General features: G+C 40.0%; 1 protein-coding gene across 3 annotated transcripts; it reads left to right on the top strand.

Annotated features, from left to right (window-relative positions):
- Nucleotides 1-314: 314 nt before the first annotated feature.
- LOC105009316 (piggyBac transposable element-derived protein 3-like) lies at nucleotides 315-7233 on the top strand. Of its 3 annotated transcripts, none has more exons than XM_010868731.4 (5): nucleotides 315-387; nucleotides 1693-1789; nucleotides 1942-2079; nucleotides 4198-4371; nucleotides 4810-7233. In XM_010868731.4, the coding sequence occupies exons 2-5, from the start codon at nucleotides 1716-1718 to the stop codon at nucleotides 6893-6895; spliced, it is 2472 nt and encodes an 823-aa protein (XP_010867033.3). In that variant the 5' UTR covers nucleotides 315-387; nucleotides 1693-1715; the 3' UTR covers nucleotides 6896-7233. The 3 variants fall into 3 exon arrangements, with proteins under 3 accessions (XP_010867033.3, XP_010867034.3, XP_010867032.3); XM_010868732.4 differs by having other exon boundaries at nucleotides 339-387; nucleotides 1704-1789; XM_010868730.4 differs by having other exon boundaries at nucleotides 339-387; nucleotides 1662-1789.
- The last annotated feature ends 6637 nt before the right edge of the window (nucleotides 7234-13870 follow it).

Raw genomic sequence — 13870 nt, 5'->3', positions numbered from 1 at the left:
ATGATTAGACATGTTTGTCTTACTCTACACACTCTCCTGAACATTTCCTACATTGCTTTCTCTGTGGAATATTCAATAGTTTACGAGCTATGAGGCAATATGTATTCCATATTCAGTCATTGGCATTGTCTGAATTCTGCCCTTGGAACTTTTTATTGAAATTTCTCTTAGATATGATCAAAAATGAATTGTTGTCAATGTTTTGAGTGGTCCATTTTCTTAAACAATTAATAAACTCAATCTATGTCGGTTTTGAAGTTATACGTTGGTCCCCTTTATTTTGAAAATTTCTTAATTTTCGTGACCCGGAAGTGTTTTCTTTAATGTTGCTCACAAGACGCAGATATAAGACGCTGACTTTTCCTTATTATGATGCTAGAGCTCCTGGTAAGTTAATTTAGCCTGGTTCATTATTTTCTCTTGCAGTCAGGCCACCTATCTGTGTTTATGAACTTAAATACATGTGTTTTGTCTTGGGGGATAAATACGGTCAGTGAATTGAAAAAAACGTCATTTTATTGTGGTACAGTAATATCGGCAGGTCAACATTTGGGAGTGAGACCACGAGTCGAGGGATGTATTAACAATAACATAAAAAATGCTCGAAAAATTGCCGAGGACCTTCGAGGGTCGGGGTTGAGATCGATGAGCATACAAATGGACACCATACCCATGAAAAATGAATGGCTGGAAATGTTATTTGGGGTTTCAGACGTTTCCTCCTAGTTGGTGAGGAAAGTTTGGAGGTTTGGTGCAGATGGTGGGTTTTCGTGCAAAAGGAGATGATTACAAATCTGAAACATTATTCAACTCATTATTATTCAATTTTGAAAGAAATGCCATAGGTCTTATTTATAGTGGTCATGCCAATCCATCCCCTATAAAAATAGGCATTTTGTGTTTATTCAGACCAGCTTTACAAGGCTTTCATTTCAGAATCCTAAACTAAATCCCCAAGTGTGATGTAGTCTATTATAATGTCTAATTCAATGCCTAGTTGTATGGGGCAGTGGTAACTGGTTTGGTAAAAAAATCATTATTTCTGTCCCTGAGCAATACAAGTGACCCTAATTGTGACTGTTATTAATAATATGTCAGGGTTAAAGACCAGAGACAAATTTCAGTTGTCACTTTGATGCCAGATTTGTGACGTGCATGCGTCAAAGTCTGTAAATACAAATACATGTGAATGCAAATACTTTCTTGGCACACCTTGTTATTCGCTACTCTCTGCAATTAACTGTCCGTCTTGGGTTACATTCCCCCTTGGGTGTTGTCACTGCAAGGTTGTGTTCCGCAATCCATTGCAGTCCATTCACATGTGCTGTCCGTACTCTGGGAACAAAGGTTATAGACATAATTCATGGTTAAAGGGGCACAGAGTAGAATCCTGCTTCTAAATAATAATACAACCTTTCCTCCTCATCTTGCCCTACTGAACAAGACCAGTATAGTAGTATCTGCTCTAGGGTGGTTTAGGATGTAAAGCATAGTTCTGCAAGTGTCTAAAGCGAGTATAAGGTGATTATAAATCAATGCAAATGTATTGATGGACTGGCAAGTAAATTTTAAATGGGGAATATGTCAGTGACTCATACATTTCTTTTCAAAAACATGTGAAACATTAACTTAAAATATTAACATTGTAATTTTCTTTCTGGGGTGTGAATATTTTTCTTTCGGGCTGTTTTGGTGTGAGTCAGTGGGTCTGAGTAATGATGGAGCGAGAGAAAGTGCTGGACCAAATTGTCAAGACAAGAGACAATCCCTTCGGATGCAGTAGTAGGAGGTTTGTGTCCACCAATGAATGCTTTATAGATGTTCTCCAGAACTCCTCAAAATCATGTAATTCTTGAATACCATGCCTTTTGTACCGTGTAATTGTTCTGTTTAAAAAAATAAATAAAATTGGGCATGATCTTTTCTTAAAATGCCATACAGGAGGGAAAAAAGGAACAAAGTAAACAGCACTGATGAGAAGGAAGGTACAGTGGGCGATTATAACTGGAATGGAAACTCTTCAGAATCTGACAGCAGCTATGTATATTTTGAAAATGAGCTGGATCAACTTTTGGATCAGTAAGTACAATAACTTTCACTATTAAATCTTCTCTCAGATTTCATTCCTTGACAACTGAAGTACAGAAGATAAAGTTTATTAATTAATAAATCCCTTTCGGGTCTCAGGAAATATTCGGTTTGGGTCCTACGTTAATTTCTGTAACATGAAGTATTGTGTGTGTATATATTTTTTTTATGTATTGTATTTCCAAAATGCATTTCATAAAGGATTAAACTTGTTTAGTAACAAAAGTATTTGGTTATACAGCGGTGCTCATAAGTTTGCATACCCTGGCAGAAATTGTGAAATTTTTGTATTGTTTTCTAAAATATAGCTACTCATGCAAAAAAACGTATTTAAGGATAATGACCATATGAAACAATTATCACATCGGTTTCCTTTTTAAATCATATTGATAATAAAAATCACCCAAATGGCCCTGATCAAAGGTTTACATGTCGTTGAATGTTTGGCCTTGTTACAGACACACAAGGTTACACACACCGGTGAAAATGGCATTTAAAGGTGAATTTCCCACACCTGTGGCTTTTTAAATTGCAATCAGTATCTGTTTATAAATAGTCAATGAGTTTGTTAGCTTTCACATGGATGCACTGTGCAGACTAGATAATGAGTCATGGGGAGCAGATATAAAACTGTCAAAAGACCTGCGTAACAAGGTAATGGTACTTTATTAAGATTTTAAAGGATATCCAAAGCCATGCAAATGCCAGTCAGTACTGTTCAATCACTTATTAAGAAGTGGAAAATTCAGGGATCTCTTGATACCAAGCCAGCATCAGGTAGACCAAGAAAGATTTCAGCCAAAACTGCCAGAAGAATTGTTTGGGATACAAAGAAAAACCTACAGGTAACCTGAGGAGAAATACAGGCTGCTCTGGAAAAAGACGGTGTGATTGTTTCAAGGCGCACAATACGACGAGATGAGCTGCATGGTCGAGTTTCCAGAAAGAAGCCTTTACTGCACCAATGCCACAGAAAAGCCTGGTTACAATATGCCTCACAACAACTTGACACGCCTCACAGCTTCTGGCACACTGTAAATTGGAGTGACGAGACCAAAATAAAGCTTTATGGTCACAACGATGAGAGGTATGTTTGGAGAGGGGTCAACAAGGTCTATGCACAAGGCCAAGTTGATCACCCAGTCTTTACAGCAGAAAAAGGTGAAGGTTCTGGAGTGGCCATCACAGTCTCCTGATCATCGAGCCACTGTAGGGAGATCTCAAACGTGCGGTTCATGCAAGAAGACCAAAGACTTTGCATGACCTGGAGGCATTTTTCCAAGACGAAGGGACCGCTATACCATTGCAACAATTCGGGGCCTCATAGACAACTATTACAAAAGACTGCACGCTGTCATTGATGCTAAAGGGGGCAATACACAGTATTAAGAACTAAGGGTATGCAGACTTTTGAACAGGGGTCAGTTAATTTTTTTTCTTTGTTGCCATGTTTTGTTTTATGATTGTGACATTCTGTTATGACCTACAGTTGAATGTGAATCCCATAAGAAATAAATGACATGTGTTTTGTCTGCTCAATCATGTTTTCTTTAGAAATTGAATATATTACCAATTCTCCAAGGGTATGCACAGCTTTTGAGCACAACTGTATGCTAGTAGTACAGTAATCATACATTATGCCCCTGTAAGTTATTTGCAGATGCTTGCAGACATTTTTACTAAGACAATTGCTCAGATAAATACATTTTGTTTTACAAATACAAACATTTCTAAAATATATGTATTGGTACTGGTCTTAGGGCCCTTGTTAAGGTTAAAGGCAGAGTGAATTTTACCAAGTACCAGGACATTTTAGCCCAAAACTGGATTTGCCAGACGCAGAACACTTTTCTCCAAGTGGATTTTTCAGCAGACAAAAATCCCAAACACCAATCAAAATCAATGTATAAATTGTTTATTTAAAAGAAAATTTTGACTTTCTCTCTTCTGACTTAAATACGGTTTATAACATGTGGTTTGCACAGACAAAGGATGTCAAGCATTGGGGGGGATTCTATGAAAAGTGCTATTATTTCCTTATGCTAAAGTTTTTTTTTAAAGTAAATAGATTTGACCTGTCTCCTATTGTTTCTTGAATATGTTTTTTAGAGAGGAACATGACAACCGTTGGAACGAGCATTCGGAGATTGTAGATGCCAACAGGACGGAAGATAACTGCCTTCCCAAAGTAACCGTCTTTTCCCAGACCAATGAAAGAGTTTCCCCCCTTTCCTCATTTATAGATTCAGAATTTGAAGATGAGCTGGATCGACTACTGAACCAGTGAGTTGAATGATTTACGCTGATATAACCTTTTTCATAGAATGTCACCCCTTGCCTGCTACATGTAATATAACGCCTTCAAATGTTGAGAATTATAACCCTGATTTGTTCCGTCCGGGATTATGATGAGGCTGATAGCTGTGGTATATGAGAATCCCTGTCTATCATGGGTATGACAAAACTTTTTACAGATGCAATTGTATTTGTAATTTGTTCATAATAGCAATATTTTATCTAAAGGTTTTTAGGTACATTGTTAATATACTAAGTGTTGTGCTTAAATCAACTCTTGGTATATTGGTTGTAAACCATACCTTATTCATGCCTTATTGCTTAATTATCTCACACAGTTTCGTTCCTTGACTTTTATGTATATCCATGTACAAGTGTCATAATGTTTCTCAACTGTAACCTATTTCTTTCTTTGATACGTTTAAGAGAGGAAGATGATGACAGTCAGACCAAACCTTCAGAGACTGTAGACATGAAAGAGTCCTCATCCAATACGATAAACGTGTCACAAACCAGAGTAAGGGGTTTCTCTTTTCATCCCACTGAAGTTTCCAGGTCAAGTGAGGACGAACAAGATGCCTATTCTTTTGTGAAAGATGCCATAAAGACCGTCTCTAAAGCTGCTATAAAGAAGGGGCGAAAAAAGGTCAGCCCTCAATCCTCTCCCAGCTTGGCATCAACCCCTGCCAAATGTAGAAGGAATGCTGATCCAGCATTACCTCTTACCAGTGGGTCAGAGAGAAGGTGGAGGACAGAGGATGAACCAGACCTGCAGCCTAAACTGTTCCCCTTCAAACCAGCCAGGAATCCAGGGCCCCAGCTAGATGCTCAAAAAAATTACACCCCTTTGGAGGTCTTCCAGCTCTTCTTCAGTAAGGATGTTGTTGATACTCTCTGCTTGAACACAAACAAGAATGCTCAGAGAAGGCAGAAACAGCGATTCAAGGAACCATGGAGAACTATATCCGTAGAAGAAATGTACAAATATCTCAGCATTATAATCTATATGGGTCTTCTGAATGTGCACAATGTATCAGACTACTGGGTTGAAAATAGGTTGTATGGGATTCCTTTCTGCCGTTCAGTCATGACCATGTCAAGATTTCGAGCAATCACCTATTCACTGCACATGAGTGACCCAGCTGAGGATGAGGAAAATGACAAGAAGAAGGGAACCGCAGGATATGATCAACTAATGAGAATCAAACCTCTTAAAGACCAGATATTGGAGGCATGCAGGACCTTATACCATCCATTCCAGAACCTTTCCATTGATGAACTCATGGTGCGCTCAAAGTCTCGTAATTGTCTGAAAAAATCCTTTGAATCCGAGCATGAAAGGTATGGATTCAAGGTATATGTATTAGCAGATTCAAGAAATGGCTACACGTGGGACTTCAATATATTCGTAGGAAAGAACCCATCTGCTTCAGGAAAAGGGGATTCCTATGATGCTGTCATGAACCTGCTAAATGTCCCTTGCTTAGGCACAGGGTACCACATTTACCTTAATAAAGATTTTACCAGTGCAACACTCCTCCGTGACTTATACCGGAAACATTTGGGGGCATGTGGAACCATACGCGAACAATACATGGGCCTCTCTGGTGTGCAAGAGAACAGCATGGCTCCAACAACAAAGAGAGGGACTATCAACTGGCTTCGTGATGGGGAGCTGCTCTTTACTAAGTGGATGGATGCACGGCCAGTCACCATGTGTAGCACCATCCATAAAGCCTTTGCAGAAGAGCAGGTGCAACGACGGAAGCAGTTAGAGGATGGCACCTGGTTGACCCAGTCTCTGCCTGCCCCAGAGCAGGTCAAGCCATACAACCTGTATGTTGGGGGTGTGGATCTGTGTGGTTCCCTGATAAAATGCTACAGTGTGGCTCAGAAAACCATGAAGTGGTACAAGACATTCTTCTTTCACTTTGTTGATGTTGCTGTGGTGAACAGCTGGCTCATGCACAAGGACTTGGCTGTGACTTCAAGTAAAAAGCCCATGGCCCAGAAACAGTTTAGGGAGAAGCTGTGTTCGCAGCTTGCTGGTATTACACCGAGTGGCAGTGTTCAGGAGAAGAGATGGGAGGGGCATGACGAAGAGCTGAGCAAACAGCAAGTGGAACAACAGTATGAGCAGCTAATGGAACAGCAGTATGAAAAGCAGGGCAAATGGTGGGTAGAACAACACTACAAATTTGAACAGCAGTGCAAACAACAGAATGAAATAAAGACAGATCAGCAGTTTGAAGAAGAGAGGGAAGAGGAAGAGAGGGAAGAGGAAGAGCTGGAATTTGGTTCAATGTGCTGTCCTGTGCCGACACATGATCCCACCATCGTTGAGTCATGGAAGAAAGCTAGTGTGGGCAGGAAGAATTGTCGTTTCTGCAAGCAAAAGACAGTTTGGCAATGCGAGTCCTGCAGAGTGGCACTCTGCATAATACCAGAGAGGAACTGCTTCAGATTATGGCATATAAATAAAGATAAGAAGGAACATGATTCAGGAGAATAGTTAATCTGTTCCATGGATTTGGCCTACAGGTTTTCTGGTGGTATATGTTTGGAGATATTGCACCTATATTGACAATTTGTGTACCACTTATTTGCTTTTATTTTGTTTTGGGAACATGTATTACTAAACAAAGGCAAAAGCTCCACATAGTAAACTATCTCACATATCAGTATTTGCTTAACAAAAAACGAATATTTTGGCAGTTTAGAAAATGTCTAACTTTTTCCACACATCACAGCTTACCCGCATTGATCAGTTAAATGACCAAAAAAGATATTTGTAACATTTTGTTGTTTCCATTTTCTATTATTTCTTTTCAATAAACTATTTTTTTTTTATGTTGTGTCTGATGAATGATTAGTATCTCATTTTCTGACAAACAATTTCCCTAGTACAAATTATGATTTAAGTATTTATTAAGAAATAAATTCTACAAGAGTATTTCAGAGAATGGATATCTTAAAGTAGGATTGTGTGAAATCTGCAAAAATAAGAACTATCAGCATATTACATCTTATGTAACCATAACATTTGAATTCACAATTTTGTTTGTCACCTGTAGTCCAACTGAAATATAGCTTCGTTCTAGCTACCGTGTGCTGGTAAAGTTTGTACATTTGCTTAAAACGAAAAACTAGAAGGGATTAATAAAACGGATGCATAACTGAGTCCGGTGAAGATCCGGAACAGAGCAACTCTTGGTGTGTATAGCTGTGCTCAAAAGTTTGCATACCCTTGGAGAATTTGTAATACATGTACCATTTGTAAAGAAAACATGAGTGAGCATGTTTTCTTTCTTATGGGAGTCTTATTTCTTATGGGAGTCACATTCAACTGTAGGTCATAACAGAATGGCACAGTCATAGAACATGGAAACAAAGGAAGATATTGTATATAGCCTACTCAGTGCATCCACGTGAGCGCTAACAAACTCACTGATTATACATAGACACTAATTGCAATTTAAAAAGCCACAGGTGTTGGAAATTCACCTTTAATTGCCATTTTGTGTCACCTTGTGTGTCTGTAACAAGGCCAAACATTCAAGGGTATGTAAACTTTTGATCAGGGCCATTTGGATGATTTCTGTTATCATTATGATTTAAAAAGGTGTCAAATAACTATTTGATCATAAATGGCTTCATATGATCACTATTCTTAAATAAAATATATTTTATTTGCATGATCAGTCATATTTCCAAAATCAATGCCAAAATGTCACAATGTCTGCCAAAATGTCACAATGTATGTAAATTTATGAGCATGTGGAAGATGGAAAATGTTCACAATTTATTACTGTGGTGAATCTGGAACCAACAGTGTCCAATTCTCTTACTCTGCACCCAAGGCAGTCTTTCATAGGTCTGGGCTTGGTTTGGCCCTGGAATGATCTGGACCACAGGTGTGAGGTACCCCTTCATTGGACAAGGTGTATCAGTGATTCAGGACTCCTACATTGTGAGAAACAAAGATGGAATCTCGCACAACACAAAGTTAGAATCCCAATTACAGCAGAGAGTTGTGTCACACTTAATTAGGTAACTCTATTAAACCCCAATCTTGTTCCAGTTGTTTCTTAATCAAAACATACAGTGGGAGAACAAGTATTTGATACACTGCCAATTTTGCAGGTTTTCCTACTTACAAAGCATGTAGAGGTCTGTAATTCTAAAACAAAACAAAGAGACGGAATCTAAAACTAAAATCCAGAAAATCACATATGACTTTTAAATAATTAATTTGCATTTCATTGCATGACATAAGTATTTGATCACCTACCAACCAGTAAGAATTCCAGCTCTCACAGACCTGTTAGTTTTTCTTTAAGAAGCCACTCCACTCGTTACCTGTATAAAAGACACCGGTCCACATACTCCATCAAACAGACTCCAACCTCTCCACAATGGCCAAGACCAGAGAGCTGTGTAAGGACATCAGGGATAAAATTGGAGACCTGCACAAGGCTGGGATAGGCTATAGGACAATAGGCAAGTAGCTTGGTGAGAAGGCAACAACTGTTGGCGCAATCATTAGAAAATGGAAGAAGTTCAAAATGACGGTCAATCTCCCTCAGTCTGGACTCCATGCAAGATATCACCTCGTGGGGCATCAATGATCATGAGGAAGGTGAGGGATCAGCCCAGAACTATACGGCAGGACCTGGTCAATGACCTGAAGAGAGCTGGGACCACAGTCTCAAAGAAAACCATTAGTAACACACTACGCCGTCATGGATTAAAATCCTGCAGCAGACGCAAGACCCCCCTGCTCAAGCCAGCACATGTTCAGGCCCGTTTGAAGTTTGCCAATGACCATCCGGATGATCCAGAGGAGGAATGGGAGGTCATGTGGTCTGATGAGACTCACCTTGTTTGGAGGAAGAAGAAGGATGACTACAACCCCAAGAACACCATCCCAACCGTGAAGCATGGAGGTGGAAACATCATTCTTTGGGGATGCTTTTCTGCAAAGGGGACAGGACGACTGCACCGTATTGAGGGGAGGATGGATGGGGCCATGTATGGCGAGATCTTGGCCAACAACCTCCTTCCCTCAGTAAGAGCATTGAAGATGGGTCGTGGCTGCCTCTTCCAGCATGACAACGACCCGAAACACACAGCCAGGGCAACTAAGGAGTGGCTCCGAAGAAGCATCTCAAGGTCCTGGAGTGGCCTAGCCAGTCTCCAGACCTGAACCCAATAGAAAATCTTTGGAGGGAGCTGAAAGTCCGTATTGCCCAGCGACAGCTGAAGGATCTGGAGAAGGTCTGTATGGAGGAGTGGGCCAAAATCCCTGCTGCAGTGTGTGCAAACCTGATCAAGAAATAAAGGAAACTTATGATCTCTGTAATTGCAAACAAAGGTATCTGTACCAAATATTAAGTACTGCTTTTCTGATGTATCAAATACTTATGTAATGCAATAAAATGCAAATTAATTACTTAAAAATCATACAATGGGATTTTCTGGATTTTTGTTTTAGATTCCGTCACTCATAGTTAAAGAATACCTATGATAAAAACTGCAAGTGGGAAAACTTGCAAAATCGGCAGTGTATCAAATACTTGTGAATAATCATGCATAATACATTGTTCTATCACCCAAACAGATACAATAAATTCCTCACAAGTGGTTCAGTTTATCATAGACATGTAACTCCTACTTCATATTTTAGTTATCAAAGTTCTTCTTCCCCATTTTTCACTCACATACTGACCAATCAAACTTATGTCATGTGGACACCCCTCTCTCGACACTTAGGGAAGAAATACATTGTTACTACAACTCCAAGATCCAAGTATGTTTTATGTCATGTAGCTGAATTATCTAACCTAAAAGCATTTGTGAGTACGTTGGGTTTAACATTGGGTCTGCATGTCTAGATTGGTAAACACCTACAGAAAACCCTTCCTAATTAGTTTAAACCTATGTTTGTAATGCAGCATTTTAAATCATAGAATAAGTCAAATAAAATCAATCAATCAATTTTATTTATAAAGCACTTTTTACAACAGTACTTGTCACAAAGTGCTTTTACAGACACGCCCGGCCTTAAACCCCAAGGAGCAAACAACAGTAGTGTTAAATTTCATTGGCTAGGAAAAACTCCCTAAGAAGGCCGAATTTTAGGAAGAAACCTAGGGAGGACCAAGGCTCAGAGGGGTGACCAGTCCTCTTCTGGCTGTGCCGGGTGAGATATTAAGAGTCCAATTGGAATAATTTATATATTTATCTGGGCTATATCCAGAGTTTATTTAAAATTTGACTAGGTCAGAAGTATGACCAGATGGACAAGGACAGGGACAGCAACGGGCCCCCCGAACCAGGTACTCCGCAGGTGTGGACCAGGACCTCATGTCCTCCTAAAGTTTAAAACGGGAGAAGACTGGGAAAATTCAGAAAATGCATTCATCATATCAACAATGATTTATATTGGAGAAGGAGAACTTTGTGGGGAAGGAGTACTGACCGAGGCCAGCACAAAATCAATACATCCTTTTAACAGTAAGCTGTCAATATAGCCTACCATAACCTTGTTTATTTATTCAATTAATGTTTCTTATAGAGAACTGTCACGGTACGGTGAGTAGCAGCGCCACCGTGCCGTGCACCTTCAGTTCCCATCACATACGAACGCATCCCGTACTTGTTTCGTGTCACGTCTTTCATCATTCACACCAGGTCCCTATCATCTCTTTAGTATGTGTTTAAATGTTTCTCCTCTGCTCCCCACATTTGTGGATCATTGTTCAATGTTGTCGTGTGAGTTGCCGTCAGCTGTATGTTACAAATATAACCGACGAATGCATCCGTTTTGCTGTTAAGTCAGCCCCTTTCTTTTCGTTGTTTGGTTGTGCTCTGTATTTGTTTATTAAAAAGTCGAAATCGACCGCCTTCTTCCTGCGCTTGGTTCCTTACCCATGACAGAACCCGTGACAAGAACGTAGAAAATATTTAACCTAAATTGGGATTACCGCTTCTCCTATTAACCTAATCCTGTTTGGAGTAGTGGTTGGCTTGCCTGAATGTGGAACATAAGGTCATCATCATCATCATCTTCCGCTTATCCGGGGCCGGGTCGCGGGGGCAGCAGTCTAAGCAGAGATGCCCAGACTTCCCTCTCCCCAGACACTTCCTCCAGCTCTTCCTGGGGGACACCAAGGTGTTCCCAGGCCAGCCGGGAGACATAGTCCCTCCAGCGTGTCCTAGGTCTTCCTCCTGGTGGGACGGAAACAGATGCCCAAGCCACCTCAGCTGACCCCTCTAGATGTGGAGGAGCAGCGGCTCTACTCTGAGCTCCTCCCGGGTGACCGAGCTTCTCACCCTATCTCTAAGGGATCGCCCAGCCACCCTGCGGAGAAAGCTCATTTCGGCCGCCTGTATCCGGGATCTTGTCCTTTCGGTCATGACCCAAAGCTCATGACCATAGGTGAGAGTAGGAACGTAGATTGACCGGTAAATCGAGAGCTTCGCCTTGCAACTCAGCTCTTTCTTCACGACAGACCGATACATCGACCACATTACTGCAGAAGCTGCACCGATCCATCTGTCAATCTCCCGTCCCATCCTTCCCTCACCCGTGAACAAGACCCCTAGATACTTAAACTCCTCCACTTGAGGCAGGCACTCTCCACCAACCTGAAGTGGGCAAACCACCCTTTTCCGATTGAGGGCCATGGCCAATCGGAACATAAGGTTGCATGTTTAAAACACCACATTGCAGATTGTCCGATATGTTTAGACATGCATTTTAAAAATGCATTAAATACAAACATTTTGACATATTTACCAAATGTATTCAAAAATATATTTAAAATACATTTATTTTCCGTATGGGATTGCAACCCACCAAGGTGAGTAATGTGACCCAATTAGGTTGCGTCGCACATCTGTCTAATCGCCTGCGAGGGGTTTCTTAACCTCCTCTTCTGAAGTTGATAACTGGTCAGATAGCTCCCTCATTTTTCGTTGTGAATGAGATCCCGGGACTGACAAATTATTTATTCATTCACATGCAACAGATATTGTGAACCTCACATTGGTTAAACTACACTGTTTAGGAGTTCTCTTAATCAAGCTTTTATCAAATTAAATCGTTATCTCTTTTCTGTTTCTTAACCTCTCATTGAAGGATTTTCTATATTTTTCTTTTAGTACATAACATCAATTCAATGCAACAACAGTAAAACGTACCATAAACAATCAACTGTTATTTTACAATTAATAAATCGGACTTCCTGACTCCCGGCTCCGGTGCAAACAATTCAACTCTCTAAACAGATTGATATGAACTTGTTTGCGAATTTTGTCAAGTAGGTTCCGCTTACCTATTTATGATGTGCACAGTTCAGTCAGGTGGAGAGAGTTTAAAAAGAAAACACTGATGTCGTGAAGATACAACAGTCCCATCTGGGGTGCCAAATTGTGGAAGATGAAAAATGTTCGCGATTTATTACAATAAAAACTTCTCAGAGTCTGGTGTAACAGTTGATTATTTCAGGTTAAATTGTGTGGATCCAGGGAACAAGTATCATGACACTGACATGACACTGACAGACAATGAGTACAGAGACCAGCAGAGTAACGTCATGACAGATTGTTCTGATTATGCATTTCAAGTTTCAAGCTTATATCCTCCTCCAACAGTACAGATGACGGAATTAGCATTTGCAGAATGTACATACAAGGCATAGTAGCCACTACGGTGTAGTCTAAAAATGCAAGGTTGCACAAATAGCTCCAGGAGACAGAAAATCATAGAATGTCTGTTGCCCAGACAACCCGGTCAAAGACTGAGATATGACAATCTGGACAGTTACTATATGGGGACTTAAGTTGACTATGCTCTTCTCAATAAGAAATAGAGCTCCGTTCACCTGTAGGATGTAAGTAATAATAACCCCATGCTGTTCAAGAGCTTCATTCCAGATAACAGTTTCTAATGGCGGTTTTATGGCACAGGCAGAGGCCTGTTTCTCTTACTCTTGAAATGAGCCAAGGCCCTGCTCAGCCAACATTCCATTCATCACTGCCCCTGAACACAAGATACTGGCCTTATAAGTTGGACACAGAGAGAGAGACTATTTTGTCAGCATATGTGTAATTGATCAAACATACAGAGTACAAAACCCTTCTATAAAATAATGAATAAATAAGAATGCCAATAAATACATTTTCTACAAGCACAACTGTCTGTGTTTGTTATGGAAAACTGTGTCCTTGGGTTATTAATTATTCACATTGGCATATTCACTGACAGTTATACATTTCATAGTTAATTAGTTAAAATACATGTAGCTACACAGGAACAGGTCTCCATAATGTAGATGTAGTGATTGTATGAGTTAGTGAACTGTTGTAAGCTGTTGTAACCAATGTAGATGTATTGATTATATAAGTTAGTGAACTGTTATAAGCTGTTGTAACCAATGAAACAAAATATTAAATGTCTGTAATATGAACCGAAACTGAAGGA

This window comes from Esox lucius, chromosome 3 (assembly GCF_011004845.1).
Source record: "Esox lucius isolate fEsoLuc1 chromosome 3, fEsoLuc1.pri, whole genome shotgun sequence".
Lineage (NCBI taxonomy): Eukaryota > Metazoa > Chordata > Actinopteri > Esociformes > Esocidae > Esox > Esox lucius.
The sequence above is the reverse complement of the archived record's forward strand: the minus strand, read 5'-3'. Positions and strand labels throughout refer to the sequence as shown.

Coding starts and splice junctions, on each gene's coding strand:
- LOC105009316 (XM_010868731.4), top strand. CDS start 1,716: ATGATGGAGCGAGAGAAAGTGCTGGACCAAATTGTCAAGACAAGAGAC. Junction 2,080..4,197: donor CTGGATCAACTTTTGGATCA/GTAAGTACAATA, acceptor TATGTTTTTTAG/AGAGGAACATGACAACCGTT. Junction 4,372..4,809: donor CTGGATCGACTACTGAACCA/GTGAGTTGAATG, acceptor GATACGTTTAAG/AGAGGAAGATGATGACAGTC.